At 34.6% G+C, this 12,411-nt stretch overlaps 1 protein-coding gene across 1 annotated transcript in view; it reads left to right on the top strand.

Moving 5' to 3' along the window:
* Positions 1-4,586, top strand: part of LOC111372473 — a 17,294-nt gene extending 12,708 nt beyond the window's left edge. The window contains exons 3-8 of the mRNA XM_022994831.1: positions 567-774; positions 857-1,424; positions 1,548-1,799; positions 1,883-2,074; positions 2,144-2,218; positions 2,325-4,586. Coding sequence (XP_022850599.1) covers positions 567-774; positions 857-1,424; positions 1,548-1,799; positions 1,883-2,074; positions 2,144-2,218; positions 2,325-4,586 — 3,557 coding nt within the window. The remainder of the gene's footprint in view (positions 1-566; positions 775-856; positions 1,425-1,547; positions 1,800-1,882; positions 2,075-2,143; positions 2,219-2,324) is intronic.
* Positions 4,587-12,411: the final 7,825 nt, after the last annotated feature.

Consider the following 12,411-nt stretch of genomic DNA (forward strand, 5'->3'; position numbering starts at 1 on the left):
CCCCAAAAAAAAAAAAAAAAAAAAAAAAAAAAAAACTTTTCAGAAAATTACTTCTCAAAGAATCAAAATCAAACAAGGGCCAATGTCATGGACTCTACCAAATGTATCTGACAAGTAAAGTGAAATTTCTTTTATTTATTACATTATTTTGAATGTATAATTTCACTGTTTGGTACTTGGTGTAACTTGGATGATTCAAAACTTTCCACTTTGCAGAAGGGAAAAAATATTCTTCCTGTTTTTGTTAAGTTCTCTAATTTTTAGTGGCAGTGGGCTCTTCCCAAGATGGTCCAATAAAAATTTTCATGTCTTGTGGATCACACCTAAAGCAAAGTAAATAAGTTCGGAGAATTATTAAGTGCACACCTAACAAGCCTTGAGGCGGTGTGTGATGTGTATGCCTTGCACAGCTGAGGCGTACGCTTTCAAAAACTGCCTCACAGTAGGTGCCTTGAGGCTTTTTTTTGGCTTTAGAGTATTATAAGCCAAACTTGCCAAACCTTTTGGTGCGAGTTTTCAATCAATCCAGAAAAGCTGCATTCTGAGACTTTGGTTGTTACTGGCAGATTCACCATGGGAAGGTGGCCCCATTACGTCAAATCTTACGAGGAAAGGTGAGGCACTTGCTGTATCTGGTTTGGTAGAATATGGAGATGAGATGGATGTAATTGCCCCAGCTGACATTTTGAAGCAAATATTTAAGATACCATACTCCAAAGCTCGAGTGTCTATTGCAGTACATCGTGTTGGACAGACACTTATCCTGAACTCTGGGTATAATGTTGTTTAAGTTATTGCAGTTTTATACATGTTGAATGCCTTTGATGTTTGCCAAATATCTTGACATGTGATGCAGACCTGATATTGAAGAGGGAGAAAAGCTTATCCGAAGACATAACACTAAATCAAAATGTGTAGACCAATCATTATTTTTGAATTTTGCTATGCATTCGGTAAGAATGGAGGCTTGTGATTGTCCACCTACCCATGCAGCTTCATCAAAGGAGAAACCAAAGTCCTCTGTTCTTCCTGATGAATACAAGTCCAAGAAAGAGTCATTTGAATCTTTGAACCATCCAATTCAAGGGCATGGGTCCATTAGGCAGAGTGATGAAATAGGTTCAGGCGAAGGATTTATCCGTAATCAAGAGTACCCGCAGGTTGAAAAGGAAAAGCTGTTTTGGGAGAAGACGAATAAGAGAACTAAAGCTCGTGAAGCTATCAAGGTCTCACAGATTAAAGAAAAGCCGAGGCGCACCGTGCAGGAATCTGAAAAGTACAGAAGAGTTAGTAATGATGAGTTCTTAAGAATGTTATTTTGGCAGTTCCACAATTTCCGCATGCTTCTAGGCAGTGACTTACTTATCTTCAGTAATGAAAAATATATTGCGGTGAGCTTGCATTTATGGGATGTTTCACGGCAGGTGAGTTTTTACAAAATGAAAAATGACCTTGTCTTTCTTACTTATCATTCACATTCATTTCTTTGTTTATTTGAGAAAGGGACAACTGTTCATAATATGTGTTTTTTCTGGCCATATGTACAGGTCTCTCCATTGTCTTGGCTTGAAGCTTGGCTCGACAACTTTATGGCTAGTGTTCCCGAATTGGCTATCTGTTATCATCAGGATGGTGTTGTTCAAGGTTATGAGCTTCTGAAAACAGATGAAATTTTTCTACTAAAGGGTATATCAGAGGATGGGACTCCTGCTTTCCATCCCCATGTTGTCCAACAAAATGGCCTCTCCGTTTTGAGGTTCCTTCAGGAGAACTGCGAGCAAGACCCTGGTGCTTATTGGGTACATATTGTAGTAAAACTTTTTCCTTTTTACCTTTCACATTGGTATATGACATTTATCTCATTCCAAGCTTTTTCTTTCAGCTATATAAAAGTGCTGGCGAAGATGTCATCCAACTTTTTGATCTCTCTGTCATTCCAAAAAACCATCCTCCCGATAATTGTGATGATAACTCTGATCCTCTGCCATCTCTGATGCACAGAAGGAGAAGTGATTCCATACTCTCCCTGGGCACTCTATTGTACAGAATTGCACACAGACTCTCACTCTCAATGGTAGGTACAAGTGCTATGCCTATTTTTGTTTCTGCTAGTTAGCGATTGCTAATAATTGTTTTGCTGCAGTCTCATGGTAGCAGAGAAAGATGCGTCGTTTTTTTCAAAAAATGTCTTGACTTGCTGGAAGAACCAGACCATCAAGTATGTTGTCTTCTGAAATTTTAAAGGAGCAAAGAGTTCCTGTACATTGTTTTTCAATAGTTTGAGTATGAAAACTATCTTTTGACTGATTAAACGTGGTGAATAGGTGGTACGTGCACTTGCTCACGAACAATTTGCGAGGCTTCTCTTGACTTACAATGAAGAACTGGAGTTGACATCTGAAGCACTTCCACTAGAGTCTGAAGTCATCATCGCTGATGCTGAAGAAGAATCCTTTGAGTTTATGAATGGGTTATATGCATCGAATGCTCATGATATAGTTTATCCCCCGTTCGCTGCAGTAGAACCTAACAGTCAGGAAAATTTTGATCTTGAAAATTCCACAGAGATGACATCTGGTGATAGCATATCTGTATCATCGGGTATTGCAATTGTTGCAGACGAGGATAATGTGCCAAGTTCTAGTGATGAGGATTTTATGGTCTGTAATGTGTCAAAAACTTCTGATCATGAAATCCAGACTGTTGCCGATCCAATATCGTCTAAGCTTGCTGCAATTCATCACGTCTCTCAAGCCATCAAGTCTCTTAGATGGACGCGCCGATGGCAAAGCACCAAACCAGAGCTGAACCATAAAAATGAAATTGAGGACGAACCACCTTCATCAATGGATTTCTCTGTTTGTGCCTGTGGCGACACTGACTGTATTGAAGTTTGTGATATCCGAGATTGGCTCCCAACATCCAAATTAGATGACAAATTGTGGAAACTTGTTTTATTGCTTGGGGAGTCTTATTTGGCTCTTGGTGAAGCTTATAAGGATGACGGCCAACTCTATCAAGCCTTGAAGGTTGTAGAACTGGCATGTTTGGTTTATGGATCAATGCCTCATGACACCAGATTTATTTCTTCAATGGTTTGTAGCTCGTTATCCCATGCGGAAGTTAACATCAGAAGTGAAAACATGAAGTCTTTCGCAGGTGATGATCATCTTGCTTTCGGTCAGCTGTCTTCGAATTACCTCTTTTGGGCCAAGGCTTGGACACTAGTTGGGGACATATTTGTTGACTTTTATCTGGTAAAGGGTGAAGACGCCTCAAGGCAAGCAGAAAGGAAAGACAACGCCAAAGACTTGAGAATGTCATCTGAGGTCTTGAAGGAAGTTGAGAGACTCAAGAAGAAGCTGGGGCAATTTAACCAGAATTGCAGCTTATGTTCTTTAGTAAATTGTAGCTGCCAGAGTGACAGGGCCAGTAGTGGAAGCAGTGCAAGTAGCAGTACTCAAGAAACTCGTTCATCTGGTTATGGCAGAAAGCAATTTAAAAAATCATATATCACAAACAGCAATTATTCACGTCCTGTGGATTATGAAAATGTCACAGTTGCTGAGAATGGGGACATTAGAAACACTAAGGAAAGTAAACATCTTAAGCATAACAAGACTGATAAAATCAATGAAAGTTCCAATAGGATAGCAGATGCTATGCAGGATGTGAACTTGGCAGCTGAGGTAGATGTTATGGGGTCTAGGGTAGATACTCCTTCTGAACCTTCTTCCAAAGGTAAAACTGCTGTGAAAAATGGTGGTATATTTAAGTACTTGAGGTGTTCTATAGCTGGAGATGCTGATTATACTCTCTCTGTTGCCCTGAGTTGTTATGAAGAAGCTCGAAAATCCATGAGTGAACTTCCTGCTAGTTCAGCAGATTTAAAATCTGTAGTCAAGAAGAAAGGATGGGTGTGCAACGAACTAGGACGATATAGGGTGGAAAGGAAAGATTTGGGCAAAGCTGAAATTGCATTTGCTGAGGCTATTAGTTCTTTTATAGTAGTCGAGGATCATACTAATATCATTTTGATCAACTGTAATTTGGGCCATGGACGAAGAGCATTAGCTGAAGAGATGGTATTAAAGATTGAAAGTCTCAAGGAACATGCTGTCTTCCACAGTGCATATCTGCAGGCAGTTGAAACTGCCAAAATGCAATACAGTGAATCACTCAGGTATTACGGGGCAGCAAAGACAGAACTAAATTCTTTAGCTGAAAATGAAGGTTCTGTCTCAAGCAGTTTGAAGAACGAAGTAAATACACAGTTTGCTCATACATATCTACGACTGGGCATGCTGTTGGCAAGAGAAGATACTGTTGCAGAGATTTATGAGAATGGGGTCCTCGAAGATTACTCTGTTTCTAGTCTCACTAGAACTCAGAGAGAACATAGAAAGCATGAGATATCGGCAAATGATGCCATCCGGGCGGCTACAAACAAATCTTCTGTCAGTCCTCAGCAAACTCCATTGAATAAGTCGGTTGATGCTAACAAACTGAGGGAGCTTTACAAGATTTCTTTGAAGTCCACTAATTTTAGTCAGTTACACGATATGCACAGATTGTGGGCATCATAACTCCAACTCTTAAAGTTCCAGGTACTGGTAATATGACCCTCTGGCATTATGTATGATAATCAAATTAAAATCCATATTGATTTTTTTTCTTGGTTATGTTGCTTTCTTGCTACTATAATCAAAGCGATATTCACTATGTTAGAAACTACTTTTGGACGGAATGGTTATAGGATTTTGAAAATTTCATTGCAGGACATTGGGATGTGTACTGTTTTATTAATCATGTTTGAATACGTTTGCTAAATTGACAAAAGTGTAACAGTGAGTTACAAGAACTCGGGCTAAAATGTTGAAAACTGACAACTAGATTTGCTTATAATTGATTTTTAGTATCACACACAGAAATCTCTTATTACATATTATTGTCGAATAACAAAGATGAACAATTGCGAATATGGAATGAAAAAATTCACTATTCCAAAAAAATGAAGTGATTGAATACGGTAGATAAATTTTTTTTTATGAGGTTTTAGATGAACTGGAAGGCCATACACTGGCGTAGAGGAAGCATGATATACTATCTTCTCATTTCGAATTGCCTTTATTAGTTTGAACCTTCTCGCTATATTATGCATGAAAACCAGTACATCTAGCCGAGCATATTTTTCCAGGGGCATAATCGAGGTCCTCCCCCTAAGGGCACAAACGTCTAAGGTGCCAGTAAACTCCCCTCAAATTTAGTAATTAGTAGGATCAACTGTTCAGGGTCTTGGAAGAACGCTGGATTCTTGTGAGTTGAATGTACAGTCCAAAATGTTTACAATAAGATGACCAGTAAGACAATTGTGATAATCTTCTCGAGTGACTGAACTAGATGTAGCATGCCTTCCATCCTTGAGGAATGGTAAAACCAGAACTGAAGTCAGTCGTGGTTTCTTTGAACGCTCCTTGAGCAGGGGTTGGTAATCTGATTGATTCACTGCCGTGTAACCACGTTCCAAGATAATCTTTTCGATGTCCTCCCTAGTCAGTAACTCATCTGGACATTTTGATCTTGCAATCTACCGTTTCATTATATTTTATGTTCATATTTTAGATTTTCATTCTCCTAAAATTGCTTACAGGTCATCTCTGCATTATATACAGGTAAAAAGTTAGATGATTGACCTTTGAGAGCCTCACTGTATATATGGGGAAGTTCTGCGAGATGGTATTGATTCTGTTATACAGTTGGCTGGCTTTAATACAAAATATAGTATATACAATATGTCTGACATTCTAAGCTTTTTAGGGATTTTGATACATATACACCAGGTTGACCGACCCAACACAACAGCGGGCTTGCGACGAATAAAAAAATCGTGGGCCCCCTGTTGCGAGGGGGTCGGTACACCGGTGTACGAGTAGCAAGATCCGCTTTTTAGATGAAACGATTTGACATAAATTCAGAACATGTCGTAGGTTCAAGTCTTGTTATTACCCATCGGTGAAAACAACATTTCTTGGCATATTTTATTCTTTATCTCGATAATTTGTTATGTTTTTAAATGAAGTAAATAATGCGATTTTGAGGATAAGGGTAATAGTTTTAAATTTGCAGATAAGGTGCTTAGACGTAAATATGAAACAATTTTTAATTTGTTTATATTATGGTGGGAAATTATACCATTGGTCCTGAATTTATTACTTTTGTTAGCTTGTTGCTTTTCAACTTACAAAGAATTCAGTCTGTTCCTACCAATATAAGGTCCATTCATGTTGGAAAATAGGGATAATAGGTCGTCAATGTGGGGTGACCCGACCTACAGGATTTTATAAGGGTTGGAGGGAGTGAATTCGAACTCAGAACTTCCAAGTAATTACTTGAAACTTTCATATAGAAGTTACGGAAAAGAGGGGGGAAATGCAAGACATGAAAAAAAAGGCGAAAAAATTAGTATAAAAATTCACCTCAAAATTGGAAAGTCCCTATAATCACATTTTTGATATGAAATTTCACAAGAAATAGCACTTAGATTGTGGACAATAATCCCCTTTCATTGTGATTGGGATTTGGATCATTGGAATACAAGAAAAAACAAATTTGGGAGATTTGAAAGCAAGGTGATTCAGCCATATAAAAATCTTGAAATTCATCATTTCAAGAAAGTTTGTTGATCCGAAATTTATGTCAAAGCATGCTACGATTTTCCTACATTGGTATTAGAGCAATAAGGTTGAATTCCTTGCTGTAATTTATGCTTAATTATGCCATTACACGATAGAATTGGGTTATGAATCTTGTATGCAAAGTTTTGAAACTTTATATGGTATTTAGTGGCATCATTTGATAATTTACTGCTATTTGTTCGTTCATCTTCATGCAGTAAGATTAGTATGGTTAGAAAGGTGTTCTCATAAGCTTTCCAACCATATAAAGAACTCAAATTTTGGAGTTAAAAAAAGAAGTTACGAGTTTTTGAAATTTGGATGATAATCTGAATTTTAAGCGTGAAACTAGGTAAAATCCTGAAATTCATCACGTGATAACTTTTTATACATTAAGTTTCATGCTGTCCATTTGGTATGGTTGGATAGATCTTCTCAAGACCTTTCTAACGATATAAAGATCATTAATTTTGGACTTGAGACGAGAAAGTTATGCCCTCCCAAAATTTAGATGAAAATCTGTTTTTTTAGTGAAAATCTGTAAAATAAGAAACTTCATCAGATGATAACTTCTTTCACATTGTGTTTAATGATGCCCATTTGATATGGTTGGATGGATTTTCTCGAGACATTTCCAACAATATAAAGAACATAAATTTTGGCCTTGGAATGAAGAAGTTATGGCCTCCTGAAATATTGATAAAAAAAATTTGAAAATTATGTTTGTTTGTTTGTTTGTTTGTTTGTTTTTTTTTTTTAAAAGATGAACAATATTTTTTTCCTATTTTCTAATCTCGATCAGATCTATTTGGGTCCAGAACACAATCTTAAAAGTTGATATTATGAAATCTGACCATACAGATGAACTCAGAACGTTAAAATTGATTAGATGGATGAATTAACAAATTTTTTTTTCATTGAATAAGCGCCGCGGATTGACGTGTAGTGCCTGTTCAATGCCTTAAAGGTTGGAACTTCATATAAAATTACCGTTTGACTTTTTCAAATGAATTTTAGAAAATTGTAAATTGGCCCCTCAAATATTCTTGATTTTTATGTGCAATTAAATTTAATTTTCAGGTAATCAAAAATATTTTTTGGATTTTATTAAAATTTAATTTTCAGGTAATCAAAAATATTTTTTGGATTTGATTAAATTCTAAATTTTTTATAAATATTGAGAATATTTGTTAAGTAGTATTTGCTTAGTGGGATTTTTTTTTTTTTTTTGAAGTGTTTCATTTTTAAATGAAAAATACTCCGAAGGTATTTAAAATATCGCATTATATATACGTTCATGAGTTGTGTGGGCATTAATTAGGTTATGTGATCCATTGTGACTTGTTTTCAATTTTTTGACCTTGATCAAATATGATTAGATCTGTGTACATTTATAGCATTCTTAGAAGGAATACTAGAAAATTAAAGGCTATGAAACTTGTTGAAATGTTCCATGCTTATCGATATAAATAAATGAATCTGGAACATGACCTATTGTGGAACACGTAAATATTTTGGGATATAAGTTTTTGATGATAAGCAGAATATAATAATTCTAATGTCACTTCCCAATTATTATGACTATGTTGCGACTGAGATTTAGATGAGATTGAGAATTTGTAAAAAAAAAACTTAAACGATGTTAGTTTTATTTTTGAATTATAATTGAAGTTATCTTCTGAAAGAATTAATTTGTTATATCATGATGCATGTCATGATTGGATAAATATGCATATTGATGTTTTTATTGCATATTATGAAATTATCTAATTGAATACATCATGTATTGTTATAAATGCTAAGGTCAGTAGAATTAGTGAGATTCTTACTTAAACCTATTGATTGTCAGTTGAGCGATAGTTCGGTGATTGGAAGATTTAGAGAAAATCTCACCAAGAACTATTTGATTCATCAACTAAGTGGGAGTTCTGAAGTTGGAAAAATAAATGTGATTCTCACTTCGAGCTCATGGAATTTTGTATTATTAAATTAAGTTTATGATAGTGAAATGATAGGATTGTGGACGATGATTGGGATCATAGTGAACTTTCGACTCTGTGCCTAACGTAGAACTATCGTAGATGTTAATTTGCGTTCATGCAAAATTAAATATGTGCATAAATGAGCATTGATTACGAATAACATGTCTCTAAAAATCTGATAGATCATGACATCAAAATCTATAGAAGTTAACCTTAATAAATGTGATAAACTAAATGCGATAACATTTGGCATAATAAGATTTTAAATGTACTAGAAGGACGTGATGCTTTAGAGAGTATCAACCACGTAACAGAAGACCTTATGTAGGTCATACCACTCTAGCGAATAAAGATCAGAATCGAACTTAGTTGAGTACGGGAAAATGTGAATTTTAGTACTCGAGCAGTTAAATTGTTAAGTTATATTATAAATGATCTTTTTTCTCAAATGTGACTTAGTTGGTGGTTAGCATAGTGTTAACATTTTCATTGGTCACATTAATTTTAGATGAGTAGTAAGTTCAAATTAGTCTCTTCTTAATATATGGAATTTTGAAAGTTATTGTGACTTACAAATTGAAGTGTCAAATTTTTTCTATTGATACTACCCACTATGTGAGTTAAAAGACGTGCAACTTGATGTTGCTAAGTCTCGAGGACATGCTTGTGTAGCAATGTTCTAGCTTGCATAAGGTTTTGAATCTTAAGCATTGAATGAGTTAGAACAAATGCGGGATAGATGTGAGAGACTGGTAAAGGGACCAAGACGAACTATCAGATAGTAAGTGAATAAAAGTGGTTGTGGTAGAGGATTAATGTTATAAAGGTTCAAGTACTTCAACTATACGATTTGAATCTCTTAGCTCGAAAGTGGTTAAGCCAAAAGATATTGCACTTGAATATATTCGTCTTAGTGTTGTTTACGTGTCAACACTATGCATATTGGATCTTATCTTGTGTGGATAGTGGATTCAAAGGTTAGAAACCCATTTTATATGATATCAAAAGGTATATTATTCTACTGTCGAGTCTTTGATTTGATACAAAGTAGATATATACAAATAATAAAGATGGAGTGGATGTTTATGTGACTGATACTGGAATTTAGTATTGCAAAGTGGAGAAACTGACTTCCTATTTGATATTAAGATAATAGAAAAGACTCCACTAAATTTGATCTCAGTTATTGTTCTTCTAAGAGTGGTATTTTACTTGAACTTATGCGTGGTATTTCTATTCGTACTCACAGTGGTGATGTTTATTATGGTTCTAGATATTTGTGCAATTATTTGAGGTTTTGAGTTGAGAGAACCATTCAAAACTATAAGAGCTAAATTTCCGTAGAATAAATCCATCTAAATTTCTTTACGGACCGTGATTAAAAGAGATAGAGATGGAACTTTACTTTTCATTACATTTATAGATAGATTCACGCATTTCAAATATGCCTTTGATTTTCTTAAATTGAAGATATTGTACTGGTTTAGATTTTTTTCTGAAGTCAAGTAGAAAATCAGATTGTGGAAGTGAAGACATTGAGAGTTATCTGATGTCACGACTCTCTATCACGAGATATTAATGATCTATGCAATGAGAGAGATTCTTATTTGATAGATTATTCCTTAATCACTAATAATTATATGGTGTATTTGATTGAAGGAACGAAATATTGCTGAATGTGATGAGGTTTGAGATATACAGTCCAACTTATTACTTTTGAAAAGAGCGTTATCTAAATACAACATATCAGTTAATGGAGCTATCTCAATGTTGGTAACTTCATAATATATAAGTTTGGACACGTAAATAATCTAATGTTGGTTATCATAGACTCTTAATTGACTATATACGTTCTCAATAATGATTATGGGAACATGAGTCTGTTACGAATAAGATGTGTCTCAATGACATACATGTAGTGAAAAAGGTACTTAAGTGAAATTTTTGGATGGATATCGAGTCATAAGATATGAGATTTGACATTTTTCCCAATAGGGGAGAAAAAGATTGGAGAATATCGTTGAAATTGATATTATATTTATTGATGAATCAGTTTTGAATATATAAGAGATGATTCAAACTTCTAATTCAAGTGGGAGTAATCTGTTTCCAAGTTGGACTTATCTATCCAAGTGGTAGTTATATAAGAACTGTCTAATTTCAATGATTCTTGATTCCAAGTTGGATCTAAAAGCTAGTTCAGAAAATTAAAAGAGGAATTTCGAAAAAAGTGATGGAAGTCTATATATGGAGAATATAATTTCAACCTAATCTAGATATGGTGAAATTTTTATGCAGATATTATATTTACCGAAAACATTCAGGTTCTTGAAAGTTGAGTGGGAGACTAGTGAGTTTCTGATAGATAAAGCTCATTTTTTAAAAAGGTTATACTCAATATGAGTGTATTGAATTGGATAAATTTTTTCATAACTATGAGATTTGCTTCTGTACATTAATGCTAGTCGTGATGGTATGTTTAAATTTAGAGTTACACTAAATCGACCTAGAGACTGTATTTTTTATTCTCAATTGACAAATGATTAAAGATATTAACATGAATCGACTTTTAGATTACATGTTAAAGCTTTTTTTTGTATAGTGGTAACTTTACAGTTATACGCATGACCAAATACAGTCATCTCGACAGTCGTACTTGAGTTTTTAACAGAGTTAAATCTCATATAAGAATTTCGTCATATGGACGAAAATTACTGTATTTGTATAAAAGGTCTGATGGTAGGTTGTAATTCTAATATTGATATTGATGACACTGGATTGGCTAAGCATGATAAGGAGTGTATAGAGATCAATTTGAAATGATTGTCGTCATTTTTTGAGACAAAAGACATGAGTTTAGCAAATTGTATGATTTGTGCTAAGAATATTTTTCGTATGTTCTTGCTCTATCATAAGAGTTTTATACTATAAATGCTCATGTGGAATTGCAACTGTGACCATATAAGTCTTCATAAATGTCCAAAGATTTCATAAGTGCACAAAGAAATATCCAGAGAATCATATCTAGTACGATTAAGAGTTAGGAGATAGAAGTATACTATGATATATACTTTTCCTGTCAATGATCATGCCATAGATCTAATCAGTAGGTATCAATATTGTCTTTAGAAAATGTATTGTGATACCTGAAGGGTGCTACTGTCAGTAATTCTATTTCGTTGTCAAAGGAATGACTTATGATTGGAATAGATATACAATTGTTGACTAAGAATGAGAGTTAGTCGAGCACAATTATTTATTTGACTAGTGCACTTTTGCTATATAGAGTAGCAAGAAGCATATGGCAGCTAAAGAAATTGTTTGGCATGGATGTATTGAGCATCTAATGATACTAATTGAGAATATGAGATCCATGATAGTTACGCAACTATCTTATATGTTAAGATCTCAAGTATCAAAATAGAACCAAACACCTAATGGTAATTATGTGAGAGACATTAGTAAAGAAAGTGTCGTTGCGATATATCTACTAAATGATGATATGTAATCATCATACTCTGAAGATGTCTAGAGATATATTTGCTGATAATATGGAATCTCTAGAATTTCGTAGAATATGATAGTTGGTGTATCAGACAAACTGTTGATTGAGTTTTGTGTGCTCATAGATGAACGATTTTGAGTTCATGTGTAATCTAATATTGGGATTACAAGATAAATGATTTGTATGCACATATAAAGTATGTTGAACTGGTTGAGATTGGCTTACTCACACAAGCAATCGCCTCAGACGT

The sequence above is a fragment of the Olea europaea genome, unplaced genomic scaffold, assembly GCF_002742605.1.
Source record: "Olea europaea var. sylvestris unplaced genomic scaffold, O_europaea_v1 scaffold1001, whole genome shotgun sequence".
In the NCBI taxonomy this organism is placed as follows: domain Eukaryota; kingdom Viridiplantae; phylum Streptophyta; class Magnoliopsida; order Lamiales; family Oleaceae; genus Olea; species Olea europaea.